The 19,431-nt window shown below is 40.4% G+C and overlaps 1 protein-coding gene across 1 annotated transcript; it reads left to right on the forward strand.

Annotated features, from left to right (window-relative positions):
• Positions 1 to 1,744: 1,744 nt before the first annotated feature.
• Positions 1,745 to 17,287, forward strand: LOC142134124 (sorbin and SH3 domain-containing protein 2-like; the record flags this gene model as incomplete). The annotated part of the gene is made up of 7 exons (XM_075194480.1): positions 1,745 to 1,794; positions 8,823 to 9,001; positions 10,968 to 12,539; positions 13,894 to 13,979; positions 15,013 to 15,053; positions 16,659 to 16,773; positions 17,083 to 17,287. Coding segments are annotated over 7 exons (2,193 nt in total), but the record flags the coding sequence as incomplete, so codon positions are not given.
• Positions 17,288 to 19,431: the final 2,144 nt, after the last annotated feature.

A 19,431-nucleotide genomic window follows, 5' to 3' on the forward strand; every position in this document is an offset into this window, starting at 1 on the left:
TGTGTGAGGGAACTACTTTCATTATCCAGATTGTAAAATACTGTGTGAGAACTGCTTTCATTATCCAGATTGTAAAATGCTGTGTGAGAACTGCTTTCATTATCCAGATTGTAAAATGCTGTGTGAGAGATCTGATTTCATTATCCAGGTTGTAATGTGTTGTGTAAGATTAATGCTTTCATTATCCAGGTAATCTTGTACAGCATGTATGTTTACTTTCATGGCTAATTTGCATATGTTTTTCCATAAACACTGTACAGATTATAGTCTGCTCAGCAGATTTCTTATATTATTATGAACAAATATAAACTGTCCATATACTGCCATCGACCATCAATAGCCGAGGATTAACATGCACATGTCCCCTTGGCATATTCACATCTGGGGGGTGTTGAGTTATTTAGTACCTACCTGTGTTCTTAACTTGAAGGTAGGACTTTCAGACTAAATCTATTTTCAACCAACATGTAGTTAACATAAACAGTTCAAAGGATTAATAGAACCTGAGAAATTTCAGCGGAATCTGTGAAAATTCTTCAGACTTGGCTGGTGGTGTAGTTTAGGTCTTTGTGGGTCCTTCTGGAATCGGTGGAAATCATAGATGTAAAAAGCCACAGTGTTAGTAGCCATCACTATATTTAACTGCATGTTTGCGTAATTTTTCATGAGCAGCAAGTGTACAGCTGGTCCTTTCATCTTTGTGTCCTTTTCTAACCTTATATTTTTCAAACAGCCGAGATGTCAAAGAGCATCATTTAAAGTGTAAAGCTTTATTAGTGTAGACAACCCATATGACTACTGTATATGAAAGGTCTGAGGCAACTTGACAGTAAACTTCTGTCTGAACTAGTCTCTGTTCAGCATATTAATAATGAAAATGTTTTCCTGTTATGGTAAACACACAGATGATTGCAAAATGGAGAATGCTTATGAAGGTTCTCTCCCACTCCACTGCCCCATACATCTCCAAACTCCTCTCCATTCACACCCCCTCCCGTTCCCTGTAATAGGCCACTGACCCTTGCCTCTCTTCCACTCTGATCACCACATCTTACTCCCAAATCCAAGATTTCTCCCAGGCTGCCCTCCTTCACTGGAACGACCTCCCTCTTTCTATCAGACTCTCCTCTAGTCTGTGCACCTTCAAACGGGCATTTTTAAAACTCACCTGTTACTCAAAGCCTACCATCCATCCACCTAACCATCTATCCATACTTGAGTTCCTCACCTGGGGGTAAATGTATGAAGCTCCGGGTTCTTCAACACCCGTTAGTTCAGCGTCTTCAGCGCTTAAATTTAAAGCAGCGCTGCCTTGTAAAGGGAAGTTTCCCTTTACAAGGCAGCGCTGCTTTAAATTTAAGCGCTGAAGACGCCGAACTCACGGGTGTTGAAGAACCCGGAGCTTCATACATTTACCCCCTGCTGTCTGTTTGCCCTCCCTTTTAGGATGTAAACTCTTATGAGCAGGGCCCTCTTCCCTGCTGTCTCTATGCATTTTCTTCTGCTCCAACGTCACTGTACTAGCTATGCTTGGAGCTTTTGGAGTCTTTATATTACTCGTTTATGTTCGGTGACGTTATACCCTGTTTGTCTACTGTTTGTATTTTGTACAGCTCTGCGGAAGCCTTCTGACGCCTTATAAACGATAATGATAATATGAACACTGCAACAAACTGCATATGACTCTTACAAGTAGATTTCTTTTCCTTCAGTTATATTTTTCTGTTTGTTTTGTTTTTTACAGACATCGTTATACCAATCATCAATAGAAAAAGGCATTGAGGGACCTTCCAGGTAATGTGAGAAATTACTCTTACATCTATTCTCAATACACCTTATATTAGATCGATTTATATTGGATCAATTTACTAACATGAAGCAAAATAGTACAAGTGCATCAGAACCAATCTGCTTTGATCAGTCAAGTGCTAGTTATACTTTTAAAGTTCATCTCTTACCCATATTGTGCCAGCGTACCCGAATAAATTTGCTGGTGAGTACCCAGGACAGTGATTTCCCACCAGGGCTACATGTTGTCACCTTTCTAAGCTGTCAGTGTCATAACAATTTAGTCATGTTATGTGAAGAAATCTTGCCATAAAATATGTTAATGAGATGTAACTGGGCTGTCATGTAGAGATGCCATGAGAGGCAATGGGGTGAATGTTACTGTAAGTCATATTTATTCAGAGTTCCAGTTTTATTTATCACATGTTACTATAAGTGTGTCTTCAAAGTCAAACTTAGAAGACGACCTGTGAAAAAGATTGGGAATTATACACCTAGTGATATTATCTAAATGCACAAAATGTCCCCTGGTTAGCTGATTATGTCATTTTACTTTACACCGGCTACTTGTAAGGTTTTATGGCTTCTTCCTATGTTTATATTTTAACAAGTAATTGGAATTCCGTGATTGCGCAAAAGTAGGTCTTTGCTTCGTAAGTTTGGCACACATTCAATAATCACATGTTAGTATAAAGTGATAGGTTTCTGTTTGCTTATCCATTCATAAGGTATACATACTGCTAAGGTGGAAATTATCTTATAATTTAAATATGTTTTCATTATCTCTCCATATGAAGTTAAATATATAAAGTTATCATTGTCCAATCGCATATTAAACTTGTTTTACATACCGATATATAAGTTGTACATAAGTTGTGGTGGGGCTTATACAGTAAAAATTTACCATGTTAATTGGGTCACTGAAATGGCTTGGTAAGGATCACTTCTGAGTGGATGAACAAATAAATACATTATGAGAACCAATATAGAGACAGTCCTGTTAAAAATCTAATTTCTAAATATGTACAATTTTAAAAAAATACTCGCTTTATCATAAATTATTTATTAATATTTATCACATATAACCCTAAAAATATTAAACAAAATATATGCTCCCCCTGGTTCCACCTCCTGACTTGATAACTAAACTACCTATTTAAGCTTGTCTGGCCTGTCCCTCCTATGGGGCCTATCTACTAATCAGTGGCCCCTCGCCTCCATGTCAAATTTTCTGATAAGCTCTGGGGCATATACTCCTTAAAACTGAAGCTCAGCATCCCGGTATCCCCCTTGACTCCTATTTGGCACAACCTTCATAGTTGGACCCAGGATGATTTCAAATTTCCTGTTGATTTCTCCAGATGGGGTTAATGGCTATCTTTGGCAGAGCTCCAACAGAAGTCTCCCTCCAAGATGCTTAATCGTTTTGAATTTTTCCAAATACACAACTTCTTGTCCCCAGCACATGTACTCCTGGATCTCACTCCATTTGAAAATATCTGTGGACAGGGGCGGACTGGGACTAAAAATCAGCCCTGGCATTTAAATTACACAGGCCCACCTGAGGCCCAGTAGGAAAGAAATTGTGTGCCGCCGCTCAGCGACGGCGAAAGGGGCGTGGCCACATTGTGTTGTGGGTGTGGCCAACATGGGGCATTGATACATACATTATAACAAAACATTAAATTTATCACGCCCTCCCATCCACATCACGCCATCCCCCCAGCCACATTATGACACCCCCAGCCCACTGTACTTATTATTATTATTAATATTTATTTATAAGGCGCCACAAGGCATCCGCAGCGCCGTACAGAGACAAACAAAATCACAATACAATGGGAGACAGCACAGTACAGTAAACACAGCAACTCAGTACGCTCAATGCACAGCTAGAGAGGGCGGGGAAGGGGGAGGGAGGATCCGCAAACGACGGGGCCCAAGAAGGAGGGCGCGGAAGACAGGGAGACCCCCAGGGGGGAGGAGGGAGTGAGAGTGGACGTGGGGTGGAGGACCCTCGAGGAGGAGGGCTAAGTAGCTGGAGAGCAGAGTTAGAAGTGGTGGAAACAGGAGGAGAGATGGCCCTGCTCAGAGGAGCGTACAATCTAAGGGGAGGGGTGGACAGACAGAGAGACGCAGGGGAGAGAGGGAGAGTAGGGGGACAGAGGCAGAAGATAAGGTAGGAAGTTAAGTGGGAGACAGAAAGGCTTTAAGAAAAAGGTGGGTTTTTAGGGCCCGTTTGAAGCTGGACAGATTAGGGGAAGTTCTGATGGAGGGAGGGAGCTTGTTCCAGTGGAGGGGGGCAGCGCGGGCGAAGTTTTGGATACGCGCGTGGGAGGAGGTTATAAGGGGGGAAGAGAGGCGACGGTCAGAGGCAGAACGGAGAGGGCGGGATGGAGCATGAATAGAGAGGAGGGTGGAGATGTAGGGCGCAGTGGAGTTGGCGAGGGCCTTGTAGGTGAGTGTGAGGAGCTTAAAGAGGATTCTGAAGGGGAATGGGAGCCAGTGAAGGGCTAGGTAGAGGGGGGAGACAAAAGAGGAGCGGCGAGAGAGGAAAATAAGCCTAGATGCAGCGTTAAGGACGGATCGAAGGGGATCGAGATGAGAGTGGGGGAGGCCAGTGAGGAGGAGGTTGCAGTAGTCCAGGCGGGAGATGATCAGAGAGTGGATTAGGCATTTGGTGGCATCTTGGGAGAGGAAGGGCCGGATGCGAGCGATGTTGCGCAGCTGGAAGCGGCAGGATTTAGCAAGAGAGAGGATGTGGGGGCCAAAGGAGAGAGAGGAGTCGAGGATGACACCAAAGCAGCGAAGTTGGGGGACAGGGGAGATAGAGGAGTTGTCGACAGTGATGGAGAGGTCAGAAGGGGATGGGGTATGAGAGGGAGGAAAAACTATGAGCTCAGTTTTGGCAAGGTTAAGTTTGAGGAATCGAGAGGACATCCAGGAGGAGATGGCAGAGAGGCAGGCGGACACCCTAGAGAGGAGGGAGGGAGAGAGATCAGGAGAGGAGAGGTATAGTTGAGTGTCGTCAGCGTAAAGGTGGTAGCTGAAGCCGAAGGAGCTGATGAGTTCACCCAGGGAGGAGGTGTATAGAGAGAAGAGTAAGGGTCCCAGAACAGAGCCCTGAGGGACCCCGACTGGAAGGGTGGATGGGGGGGAGAGAGACCCAGAGGTGGTGACAGAGAAGGAACGGTGAGTAAGGTAAGAGTACTTATCTATGCTTCTGGTGCTGCTGACATCCATCAGGGTGGGAACTTCCTATAGAGTGAGCAGGGAAGCTCTTAGTCTCACGAGATTACCAAATCTTGTGAGACTTAGAGCTCCTCGGCTTCCTCTGCAGGCTGTGTCCTATCCAGGGACTGGGAGCAGCTATCCGCTCCCTCCTCCTAGCCAGAGCTGGATTAATGCCTGGAGGGCACGGGGTATTTAAGACAGGGGACCCCTATTATGTAACATGGTTATCATATTAGACAAAATTTTAGACAAATACACAGGCAATACTGAGTGCAATACTGTTAGTTGCACGCAGCTCTGCCTTCACAAGCAGGACAGTGTGAAGTGGGACTTACCTCCCAACTGTCCTTGTAGTCGGACCAAATCTCACTAAACGAGACAGTCACCAAAATTCGGGAATTCCCCACCAGTGTTCTTGTCACTTTCACCACCTGTGGCTGCTGGTGTCTTTAGTAGCTGCTTGTCTGGATCCTCGAATGCTGGAGGCCCTATTTTGAAAAAAAAAATGGGTACATGTAATTTAGAAACCTCCAACCAGCCCTGGGGGTAAATGTATCATACCCTGGTTTTCTAAACTCGCGGGAGATCGACGTCTTCGCAGCTTAAATTTAAAGCGCCGCTGCCTTGTAAAGTGAGGTTTCCCTTTACAAGGCAGCACCGCTTTAAATTTAAGCTGCGAAGACGCCTATCTGCCGTGACTTGAGAAAACCGGGGTATGATACATTTACCCCCCCCGGTGTTTAATCAATTAAAATACTAGTATTCACGTTTAATAAACCTATATACCTCCCTCCAAACAACCCCCACAATAAATTAATTCGCATTTACATTTAAGAAATATACCTTTTTCCCACAACCATCACTGCCAATAAATAATTCCTATTCACATTTAATAAATAGACGTTATTTTTTTCCCAAACAGCCCCACTTTCAATTAATAGCCCCCAAATCATATTATGCCACAATAGTGCCCCAGTTCGTACAATAGTAAGCCCAAATGATATTATACCACAATATTGCCCCCAGTTGATATTATGCCACAATAGTGCCCCCAAATCATATTATGCCATACAGTAGTGCCCCCAAATCCCATGTGGCATCCCGGCTCTTCTCACCCCCCCTGAGTGGCATCCTGGCTCTTATCCCCCCCCCTGAGTGGCATACTGTTTCTTATTCCTCCCCCCCCCCCCCCTGAGTGGCATACTGTTTCTTATTCCCCCCCCCCCCCCCCCGAGTGGCATATTGTATCTTATTCCCCCCCCCCAAGTGGCATACTGTCCTGTCTCTTATTCCCCCCCCTAGTGGCATACTGTTTCTTGTTATTCCCCTCCCCCCCCCCCCCCGAGTGGCATACTGTCATGTCTCTTATTCCCCCCCCCCTCAGTGGCATGCTGTTTCTTATTATCCCCCCGAGTGGCATACTGTCTTGTCTCTTATTTCAATATACAAATACTCACATGATCGCTGCGCAGGAGACCGGACCGGCCCAACTGACCATCGGCCCTTCTGGCAAATGCCAGACGTGCCAGATGGCCAGTCCGGCCCTGTCTGTGGATATCACCACTTGGCCAAGTGCATGATTTCTGAAATCTGTAGTATTTTTATTGACAGTGCCAAAAATATAATGAAACCGAATGGGAAAGGGACCTAGGATCATCCCCCTCCCAGACGAAGAGGCATGAGAGGACATGCCTCAAAAGTTATATCTCAACCAAAATAAGAGACTTCTTACAAAATCTCTTATTGCTGGTACGGTACCCCAGTGATACTCAATAAAATGTTTCCCTGCTAATCACTAGACTGTTGACGTGGATGTGGTCATATAGGCACCATGGGGCATATCTGTTGGAAATGCCCTGTAATCTCTCCCTTCTGGGACAAAGTCCATAGACTCTTGAACAGTCTCTCTGAGGCCACGGTGGCAAGGGATCTTTGCTATGCTATGCCCCCCCAAGATAAATGTTATAGGAAGCTTGTTGCACATATTTTAGCAGCAGCCAAATCCCTCTTGACTCTACATTAGAAGAACACCTCCCCATCTCTATTACCACTTAGATTTGGCATATAGTAGCTATTGAGTAGATAACTTACTACCTTTACAATAGAGGTCATGTTTTTAATCAAGTATTGGCCACCTGGCTCTTCTCTGAATGCAGATCTTTGTCTCTCTCCATCTGCTCCACCTCTTCCGCCGTCAACCCATGTGCAGTGGTTGATTTCTCATCTCTGAATCTTTCTCCCTAATTCTGTAAGGCTATACCCATACTTATCCACACTGATCTACTCCACACTGTGATGTTTCGTTGTTGACATCCCCCCTCCCGACCCCACCTCTGATCCTGTACTCCCTCCCCTCTAACTTCTGTATATTATACTGTTGTTAATATCTGTAAACCTTAAAAGCTGGTTCTACAATTTCATACTATGAATCCTGCTCTGTAGACCCTTTTTCCTTTTGTGACCTAGATACAATATGATATTCTGTACATGTTGGTTTTTTGTTTTGTTTGAAGCTTTTTGATGTTACTATTGCGCTGCATTGATATCTGTATTGTACTGTAATTTATATAATTTGGCCACTCAAAAATAAATAATTATTAAAAAAAACACATATACATATAAAAAATATAGCGAAATACATCCACAGTCCCAAAGCAATTAAAATATTGTATATGCAACCCTTGCAGTTAGGAACAATGCACATCCCAGAAAGAGAAGATAGGGTGTCCAGATATTACATCACATTCTTTTGATCCAAACTAATTGTGATAGATGAGAAGTGTGTGGTTCTTGTAATGTTTTTTTATATGTTCATCTATTCAAAAGTGGTTCCTGGAATGATTTGCTTTAGTGTTTCTAAAGGGTATCTTTTGTTTCATACAGTAAAAGAATTCAAGAATACATGGGACTATATATGGCTATTGTTATTGTTAAAACCGACAATCTAAAATGTTTAAAGAAACAAAAAAGGTCAGACTAGATGGACCTGTAGGTTATTTTTTGCCATTGAATTCCATATTTCTATATGTACTGTAGTGAAGTTGCAGCCATGGCTACATTTTTTTTATTTTAAAACATACGCAGGGCATAGCGAATTACAGTAGTTAGCCTTGAAAATATGTTCTCTATTTTTGTCCTGTAAACAAATCGTGTTGACACTCTATTTATGTTGCTCTAAAAATGCAAAACCCTCCTTACCACCAATGTATGTAAATGGATGATTGTCTCTGCTCTACATACACATACTTTATATAGCTAAAATCCTACGACAGCGTGTGAGAGGTTCACTCTTAACAAATGCCAATAAAAAAGATGATCTCCGTTTCATTACCATGTAACACAAATGCTGAAATTGTATAGATAGATAGTGTCTAGATTGTTCATAGATAGTGTTGGCAGCATTATATAGTTTTATTTATAATTTATTTCAGCTCTTAAGAAAGGAAATCCGTAATCAGATGGGTTATTGTAACGCCACAGTATGATGAAAATTGCTTGAATTGTTTTATCATTGAAAACTTGTGAGATAACCAAGATCCCCATGCTTGTGTGACATTACAATAATGAAATCATTGTTGGCAGTCTGAGTTCTCCATAAGGAAGCTGCAATGTCATGCTCTGATTGTTCCTCAGGTTCTTATTGATTTGTGGGAGTGGGGTTTGGACGCAGGCCAGGGTTTCACAAAACATGCAAGAGCACTGCAAGCAGAACAAAACATAGCTCAAGCATGGAGATAACAGAAACATGCTGGAGGACAATTGCTGCAGGTCGTTAAATGTTATTTCTTGTTTATTTCAAGTTCTGCAAGTGACTACAGGAAAAGACGGAAGTCTGAGCCCAGTGTAGGTCATCAGAGAGCCCACAGTGACCAGAATACAAACAGAAACAGCCTTAGTAGAATGGGAGCTCAAGGTGCAAATGCCACCCTGCGGAAACCTTTTATTAACTCTTCTCCTCCATCTCCTTCACGGACAAAAGGTAGGCGGAATGTTGAGATATAATGTATCAAACTCATTGGTTTTCAGTTTACCAGTAACATGTGCCAACGGTTTTCTAAATCAAGATGCAACAGCACCACCTACTTGTGTACCTGTATATAGACTGATTTACCATACATGGTATGAGATTGTTGTGCTTTTATCTAAAGCTCGATTGTACTGATCTCTACACTTATTTTCTAATCAAAAACTGTTTGAACAAAATACTAAATATAAAAGGTCCTTTTTATTTACAATTGACTTTACGGAGGTCGAAATTATACAGAACATACTTGTCAGATGATTCCTTTAAAACGGTTGTAATTATTACTAAGGCTGGGTACACACTACAGGGTTTTCAGCCGATTATCGAGCCAATCACACTATAAACGACCGTTCTGCCCGATACCACATTAGTGTGTACGCTCCAACGATGAGCGATTATTGTTCCAAAGCTCATCTTATCATTTGATTTGATTGTTAAACCAAACTAAAAATCTTGTTCAACAATGGAACGTTGTCATTCAAATTCTGCAGTGTGTATGCACTCAAGACCTGCAGTGTCCATAGATCTCTATGGTGTGTCATGATCTTTTTAGCCAATGGTTATGACAGATGAAGAGCACAGATCTGAAGGAAAATGTTGTAAAACGTGTATAGTGTGTACGTGTATAGTTGTTGGTAAAATCGTTAACTATAGCGCATTGAAAGAAATTTTCTGTAGTGTGTACCCAACCTTAGATTTACTCTGAACTCACTTCATAGATAGATTGATGTAGACAGATAGTTAGACATGAGCTAGAGAGACAGATAGATATGAGATAGATAGTTTAGACACACATGAGATTGTTTCGGGGGTAAATGCAGGATTCGTAGAGGGGGGGGGGGGGGGTTCCAAACACTTTATTATTGAATAAATTAACAATAACAACATAAAACAACCTGCTTCAATAAACCGTCCTCAGGTACTTAACTAATGAAAAAAAAATGTGGCAATGGTTGTAAATGTCAGATATTTAAATCAGCAACAATTACAGCCAATGTAAAATGCTTAATGATCACAACACTGATTGTAACATTTTATAATGCATTGTGACTACATATTAATAATAATAATTTGTGATGCATTTTACACTGTACTTTCACTTGCATTTAGCTACAAGTGGTAGTGCAGGCAGGAACAGAGCCCAGACGAGAACAGACTCCCAGAGGATATGTTGCAGGCAGGATTAGTGCTGTGATGGGGGGTGTCCCCATCTGATGGCTATTCATATCAGCCCCCATTCCTCTCCTCTTTCCCATGTTCCAGCTGTTGAGGAGCTGAGCAGCTGCTGTGTTAAGTCTCTCCAGCTGTCACCTGACTATTGCAGAGCCAATCAGGGCTATCACATGAGCCTTCTCCAATTAGAACACTGCTTCAGCCACAGGTTAGGAGCAGAAAGGAGCCAGAGAAGACCAGGGTAAAGACACATGCACTGCCTCAATCTATGAAAACTCTATCATCACATCATTTGAGCATACAGAGAGGGGTATTTCTGGCAACTGAATTACCCCCCCCCCCCCCCCCTTAAATGCTCACCCGTGTTTAGACAGACATGAGATAGTTTAGAAAGACAAGCTTGAGATAGATATAAGTGTAATACCATGTATGGTCAGTTTTAATCTCTTAAAATCATGTGTTAATTTATCCAGACCAAATTACCAAATTAGACTTGTTTTTTCTAGGTGTATATAAGTTTCGAATAGAGTGTGATGTAAAAATAACATTAAAAAAAAAGGACCTGGAAATACTTTTATGAAAATAATTACTTTTTCGTAGTTTGTTTTAGTGATTTTGGTGAGGATATGGATACTTCTATCGAATTCTCTATATTTCACTCTTATTACTAACGCTTTATCTTTTGCTATCAATCTGTTAATTTCTGGAAATGTCTCTCTTTTATCATGCTGCTTTTTGGATTTTGAAGGTGGGGATGTTAGCAGAATGTATCCCCCTCTATTCGCTTATTCTGTTCATAAACCAAACGCCACAAACTCATTCGATTGTTATAGGGGCTATAGCCACCACTTAGCTGTGCCTGATGATACAAAACGTTCGATCAACTTTAAGAATGGCTGGCAGATGAACCGTCAGAATGCAGAGGTGTGGAGCAGCACAGAGGAAACGGCATCGCCAAAAATTAAGTCTAGGAGTTGTGATGACTTGTTAGCAGAAGATCACAACAACTTCTGTAATACCCAGACCAAATCTGAAAGCATGGGTTCCTTATTATGTGAAAATAATTCTAAGGATAGCTCTTTAGCTTGGGGCAACTCGTTTACTTCTGAGGGCTGTGCCACAAACAGATCCAGGGTTCGTCACAGGTCGGCTCATGACACACCAGGGTTTTTGAAATTATACAAAAAAATGCACCGTATAAATCGCAAAGACTTATTGAGCTCTGAAGTGATCTGTTCAGTGAAATCTCGGATATTGCAGTATGAGCAGGAGCAGCAAAAAGGTCTATTTGCAGGTTGGAGGACAGAGTCTGAAGAAGTGCCAAGAGATATGGTACCAACCAGAATATCAGAGTTTGAACGGCTCATCCAGAAATCCAAATCTATGCCTAACCTTGGAGATGAGATGCTGTCTGCAGTTAGCTTGGATATCTCTACCAATAGCTCTTGCCCTAAACGGCGGTTTTCGATTGAATCATTATTGGATGAAGAAACCCAAGAAAGGCATATACCTCAGGTACAGCACAATGGCAAATCTAAAACACTAGTTCCTGTACATATTGAGGTAACAAGTGATCAAATTCCAAGGTCACATGTAGAATTTTCTGATAGTGATCCTGATGCAGTTGTGTCTGACCTGAGTGACTTTATACAAATTGAAGGATCTTCCTTTTGCAGTGAGAGTGATTTTGACCACTATTCCTTCACATCATCCGAAAGCTTTTATGGATCTGGGAATCACCATCACCACCACCATCATCACCACCACCACCATCGGCACCTTATCAGCTCTTGCAAAGGAAGGTGCCCGGCATCATACACGCGTTTCACCACTATGTTAAAACATGAGAGGGCTAAGCAGGAGAAAAATGAATCTTCAGGAAGGCGAGAAACAGATTCAGGCCTTTCCAAAATAGCATTTCTTGTTAGTCCAGTGCCTTTTCGTAGGAAAAAATGCTCTACACCTAAAAGGCAATCTGAGAAGAGCCGATGTAAACCATCAGTGTTTGACGCTCTGGACTCTGCTCTCCAGGATATCTGTGACCAAATAAAAGCTGAAAAAAGGCGTGGGAGCTTGCCAGATAACAGCATTCTGCACAGACTTATTAGTGAGCTTCTTCCAGATGTTCCAGAAAGAAATTCATCTTTAAGAGCATTTCCATTGACCACCGCTAATCAGTCTTACTACCAACTGCCTCAGGATGGTGCTATTCATAATACACCATATCAAAATGATTGTGGAAGATTGCCCAACAGTGCCTCTTACCAGGAGGTGGATGAAACCAACAACAACTCCCAAGATAGTCCATACTGTTTTCAAGGTGCTCCACTATAGTATCCTTACTTTTCATCATACATCCACCTTGATCCATTTCATATACCCCAAAATATGTAATGCAAAATGCTTTCATGTGCATATGATAAAGTACCAGAGCCATTTGTGGAGTAGAGATGTGGTAGGAAGAGACAAACTGAACAGACAACTTTTAATTCACATCTTCAACAGAAAACAAAATCATGAAAATGATTATCAACTTTATTATTGTCACACATTCTATTGATGCTTTCATCCTTTTTAGTATTAACATGTAGCCTAGTTAATCTGGATTTTTATGCTTCCTCTACATCTCTGCCCCAAAGAAACCATCACGTGAGCCATTGATTAAGTCTCTTGTATACAATTTACTTATGTAGACTCTTGTATACAATTTACTTGTGTAGACTCTTGTATACAATTTACTTGTGTAGACTCTTGTATACAATTTACTTATGTAGATGTTTTATCAGATTGTCAATTTACTATAAAATAATGTGGGGATAGAGGATCATCAGTCTTCCTTTATCTGAACAGAATATTGATTACCAATCTTACCAGCACAGCTTTCTTTTACATTTAAGTGCACAATGAATAGGTTTATTTTACATTCCATTAACAAAGACATTTCCACTTGATCTTTTACACTACTGTAATGTACATGCGACACATAATTAATAACAAAAGACAATGCCTTATAGTGCGAGTTAGGTCACACGAATGATTGCACACTGTATAGTGATTAGTCTTCACAACTGGTTGGTGATGCCTATGGCCATGCTGGAAGCAATGGTGTTTATAAAGTCTTTAGGCAAACACTGATGGCATTAGAGGAAATATTGCTTTTCCAAACAAGTAACTAAGATGTATAGAGACTCCTCATTACATTCTGCCATTGTACCATATTCCCCTAAACATTCATTAATTTTGTTATGCATGTGAGAAGAGCATGATATTGTGGTTGGTGTATCCATCCGTGCATTATTTTCATTGCTGCAGTTTTGCTTGGCTTAATGTGTACCATAAATACATGTGAAGAAACGCTTGCTAATCACAGTATTAGATCACGCTGCCTTGTTAGTTGATGCTTTTCTCTCAGAGAAGGCTGCAATGAAGTCACTGCTCAGGAATGTATTGAATGTCTCTGCAGCAGGAATAGGATCTGCATACCTATTTTGTATTGGATGGTTTTACACTTATGTCACTGAATTAAAATAGATTGCAAGTTTAAGATCAAGAAACATTTCTAGTGAAAGCACAATCACAATATTTTTTTATTTTATTTTGTCCACAATTGACACAAAGGTAACACTGATGATAGTAAAAGCTTAGTGTATCTTAATGGTCTCCTGGTTTTCTAGCTGATCAAGAATCTCCCCGGAATTATTCCTCGGCATTCACTGATGTGAGCAGGAATCCAGCGAGGCGGAGAGCACACGAGAAGGAGGTACCCAATCAATTGTCCTCAGTCAATTATGTACAAGAATCCTGTAAAAAAAAACTTCTTATTATGTAGAATATATCAATCTGATATTTATTCTGATTAGTCTTTAGCAGGTTACACTAATGGAATAAGATATTTAATATAGCTGGATACTCTGGCTTACAAGCCACCTCATCATATAATATGTTAACCTCTATGGAACAATATTATATGAACAAGTTATGGTTTATTTTTCCTATTTTTCCTATTTAAGATAGACTTATCCAAGCAAAGCATCGGGAAACCTATTTAATGAGGACAGTGGTGGTACAAGTACCACCGCTGTCCTCCTATCACTATATCAGGATGGTCATAGCTGGGGGCAAGAAGAAGAAAAAAATGCTTTATTGTTAAAATTTCTCATTTTTTAGTTTTGTTATTAAAGCACTATTTTTTCTTTTCTTTTTTTAAAACTTAATTAGTTTTAAGTGAATCTGTACCTGGAAGCTCGAGGCTAGGCTTCCAGTTCCAGAATCCGGTAAGCTGGGTCACACATGTGTTTAGGATCCCTGCACAAACATTAAGAATCCTCTTGCCACTGCCTGCCAGTATCGGCTAGGAATTGAGCATTGCTCAGCTACCCTGGCATCATTTTAGTGATAAAATGGACAACAGAAGATTTTCTCTTGCTGTGATAAGCAGTAATCGAAAATCTTCATTAATAACGGGACTTGATAGACACTGAAGACTGCTTTAATGACTACAGTCTGGTGTTTGTTCCTGTACAGTATGTTTTACTTTTCATCTCTGAATAACAGTTACAAAGAAAACTTTTAATATCCAACAAGCATGACATGTATGTAAACTGCACGTACAAAGATGCACTGATGTGATATAATTGTTGAGTAAATGTTGTTCCAACACTAGTACACAATTTATTGCATTCTATCACCATACATTGTTAGGATTTATGTATAAAGTTGACCATTTCTATCTTCACTACAAGAAATCCACACTGACTGATAGGCTTCTTACTTTCTATTTTTTTTATACCTAGGCTGCTAGAGCTGTATATGATTTCAAGGCTCAGACTCCAAAGTAAGTGATTTGCAATTGTGTGGATGGTCTCCTGCATCACTTTGTTAATTTATCCAGATATTCAAAGACTTGTTATCTTATTTAACACCTCTTCCTCCTTGAGGGCTTATATCCTTTGGTGTTTATACATGCATATATAATGATTTTTAACACTATCAAAAACGTATGTTAAACGCAAATGCATTTGACTTTTTTTCCCAACTGTTAAAAATTGCAAGTAAAACATTAATGGAGGCAAGATACTGGTTCGGGGCCCTCCCTCCAACCCCTGCAGAAATCCCTTTTCCAGTCAAACTGGCGCACTGCATCCAATAAATATAAATATATATATATATAAATATATATATATATATATATATATATATATATATATATATATATATATTATATATATATATATATATATATATATATATATATATATACACACACACACACACACACACACACACACACACACACACACACACACACACACACACACACACACACACACACATCAGATGGCACTCCAGGTATGAACGACTGAAAGGAATTTATTTCAGACAGTAGCTTGAAAAATAGATCACAAAATAACTAAATAGGAGTCTCATGTGTAGTGCTGTCTGGAATGAATGGTGTACACTGTATTTGTCCAAAGTGAGTGGCCAGCTCGCTTGTATGGCGGCAGCGTTTATTTGCAATCTATGTGTGCTTCCTACTGAAGCAGCTGTATTATATAGAATATGAGCCATTGAAATCTGAGCACCTAAGAGATTGTTTTGTTTTCATATTTGAAAAGAGATCGATCTGGTCTCAAAATATTTCTATACTACATCTGTGATACTAGCACCAGAGTTTAGTACTTACAGATAAATGCCCCATTTTGTTTGATTATATATATATATATATATATTATATATATATATATATATATATATATATATATATATATACTCGAGCGTCCAGACTACCAGTATTATTGAATAAGGATGACACATTGTAGTAGCAGTCCCGATATACTCCAATATATCAATAGGCCCACTAACCCCATGTTACATTATAGGCCTCCAGATTTAATAAAGAGCCACCCCATAACATTAATATTTCCACATATTAATACCCCACCACCAGACCCCACATACATTAATACCCACCTCATATTATAAATAATCCCCAACATAACATTAATGCCCATCCAACATATTATAGAAAACACCCCTTTACATAGCATTATCCTTCAAACACATTTACCCACGATCTAAAGATATGGAGGCAGCCATATAGCCACATGTACAGAGCAAGGAGGGGCTGAGAAGACTGGAGAGAGGAGAGGAAGTAAGAGGAGAGGAGAGTAACATGGTGGAGAAGGGAGGAAGGAGGACAGGAGGGGAGGGGCGGTACTGGAAAGGAACACAGCTCATTGGTGGCTGGTACTCACATTGATTGAGAGCCTCAGCAGAATATTAAAAGAAAACAAAATGCTGCGTCATCTGTACTTGACCGAATGGAAGTTGTTAAAACTTTACATTGTAACAAGCTGATTCTGTTTATTATATGTAATAAGAATACTGTGGTCATACAGCGTATATATTTGAAATGTGATAAGTAAAATGTACTTTACAGAGAGCTGTCTTTTAAGAAAGGAGATACTGTGTATGTCCTCAGGAAAATAGACAAGAACTGGTATGAAGGAGAGCATCACGGAAGAGTGGGAATATTACCAATTTCGTATGTTGAGGTTAGTAGACCTCCTTCACTTGTATTTTAGCTGAAAATATATTTATTAAACTCTTAAGTGAAAATAAATTAATTTCTACCTGAAATATACCTGTTCACCTTCATTAAGAAGAACCACGGTGGTTTCATGACCAGAAGGTACTCCCCTCCCTTAGGTGTATTCTACAGTCTAACCAGGAGTCAGCCAGGTTGTTGATTGAAGCTGAATGAACAGCTGCTGTGGGTAGTCAGGTTAGCTTAAGTTGACATCCTTGCTAAGTCCTGGTTCTTACAATCCAAAATATCTCCTAATGAATTGCTTCTTTTTCAGAAAATTAGCTCAACAGAGAAAGTACAGCCAATGCGGCCCCCACCACCTGCACAGGTTCGAGAGATTGGAGAAGCAGTAGCCAAATATAATTTTACTGCTGACACAAATGTGGAGCTAACACTAAAGAAGGTAATTTACCCTGCTACATAACATAGTACTATATTTTAGACATTATAGAATTTTGATGACCCTGCCAGATTATATGAAGTTATACTCAAAATATAGCAATGAAAATAAAATCGCACAATATAATATAAGAAGTGGTAAAATACCACTGGTGATAGATGCAATAAATCAAATCCAGCATTGGAAGTAGGTAGGTACCTCACTGCCTCAAATGGTACTGGGGAGATCCTGTCTCCTGCCCGGGTCTCTGCTCTCCTCATCTGGTGGCCTTTGTGGAAACTGCCAGTGGCATTGCTTTTTATGGTTTTGGTGGAATTATCCTTTAAATGAATATTATTAAAAAAAAAAGGACTGTTTACGTATAGTACATGGAAGAACTAATGATGTTTTCCATCTTTGGTTTAAACAGTTAGCTTAAACACCAGTTTTCTATTAGTTTTTAAAGGGGTAATTTTACCACCGTCTGGCATACTATATAGACTTTGAGTAGAATGGACATATGATGATGTAATCTGTCCACTTTAGCTTTATGCATTTTGTTATTTTGCCCTGCTTCAGACGGGTTGAAAAATGACAGACATACACCAACTTTTCAGCCTTTCATAAATTTTATTTGTGTTGATCCAGAGGAAGGCCTGTTAGTAAAAGTCAGACATAGAGGTTCATCCTGTGACAGTGTATCCAGGTCATTGCACTGAATATAGTAACACAATTGAGTGGGGATCTGTTGAGATTGCAGTTACCAAACCAGCATCTTTTTCAGGCAAACAAGGATTAATCAAACACTACCTGTGCTAAAAGTAACAACTTTCAGCTTGCCATATTTGACCTATAGACAGTACTCACCAAAATTATAGTTGATCAGTCAGCCAGTCAACCACTTGTTCACTGCTTAAACAGAAACATAAGCTCCATACTAAATAAGGATGGAAGTTGCACAGTATCTCATTTTCTGGATCTGTGTTTCCTGGACTCAATACAGGGAGGAACATCTCAGAAAACCACCTGCAATATCCATGCAATACATGGCTCCTTCTATAGAGGATAAAAAAAGCCACACTGGGAACAATTAGTAAAAAGCCTTCACCTATTGTATATATCACCGTTGTTGGTGAGAGCAGAACTAGTAGTTCAGTCTAAATTCTTGAAGTGTATCCCAATAACAGCCCAAATAATGTAGGCCAATTCTAAGGAGAGTGGATCACTGTGTAGACCAGAAAGCTCGGGGCAGAGGCAGCTGCAAAATAACAAACGTTTATTATAGCAAGTTAGTGGAAAAGAAAGGCATAAATACAAAGGATGTTTTGGGGGGTTGTGTTTAGTTATGTCTACACTACCAGAGAGACTAGTTTAATAAAAAAAAAAAATGACAGTCATCATGTATTGCACAGATCTTTTCAATAAATTGTTTGCAATGTAGCATTACAGCTGTGTAAAATTTGTGTTTAGCCTTGGGTGCTTTAATTAGAGAATACTACAGGATATGGTGGATACAAGTCTGGCAGTACTAGACAGATATTGTACAAGTAGCTCAGTGAAAAGGAGCTAACCACACTCCTCAGTAATAAATGGTGAAGAATAGCCCAATAAGCGCTCAAGAACAGGTGAAATGGAATCAGTACGTGAGTAATCGTAAGAGGGCTGGTAGGCTGGGTGTATTACGCGGGATAGGGTGGCTAGTACAAAGGAAAGCTGGGAGAACTGTTTATTGTACAGAGGGGAAAACATCCTGAGTATATAGTGGATATGAAAAGTCTATTAATACATAACATCAGACGATGAAACAGTATGTTGATCGTGAGGCTGGTGTGTGCACTGCTTCTGTTGTATGCAGGGGAAACAAGCAGAGCGTGAGCAGTACCACGGATGTTCTTGATGTATATTCGGGGTGTGCAATTACCTTATAGTGGTAAAAGTCGCGCCTGGTACTAGGGGGGTCAGATCCTTCAGTGATGGGAGTCGCGCTGTGGTGATGTGCTTGTTGGTGCAATCCTCCTGTAGTGTCACAGGATCGCTGTCCCAGCCTTCCAGTTATTGCCTCCGGCGATGTTCAGTGGGAGCTGTGTGTGGATCTTCCTGGTGTCGCAACGTTGTGCTCTATGCCGCGCATGCGTGGCTGGCGAACTCGGAAGAGAGGTGAAATTACATAGTGACGTACTTTCAACAACTTTATTAGCGATGAACAGAATCGCACTTACATTTGCATATGAGAAAACAGCAGAT

This window comes from Mixophyes fleayi, unplaced genomic scaffold (genome assembly GCF_038048845.1).
Source record: "Mixophyes fleayi isolate aMixFle1 unplaced genomic scaffold, aMixFle1.hap1 Scaffold_3978, whole genome shotgun sequence".
In the NCBI taxonomy this organism is placed as follows: domain Eukaryota; kingdom Metazoa; phylum Chordata; class Amphibia; order Anura; family Limnodynastidae; genus Mixophyes; species Mixophyes fleayi.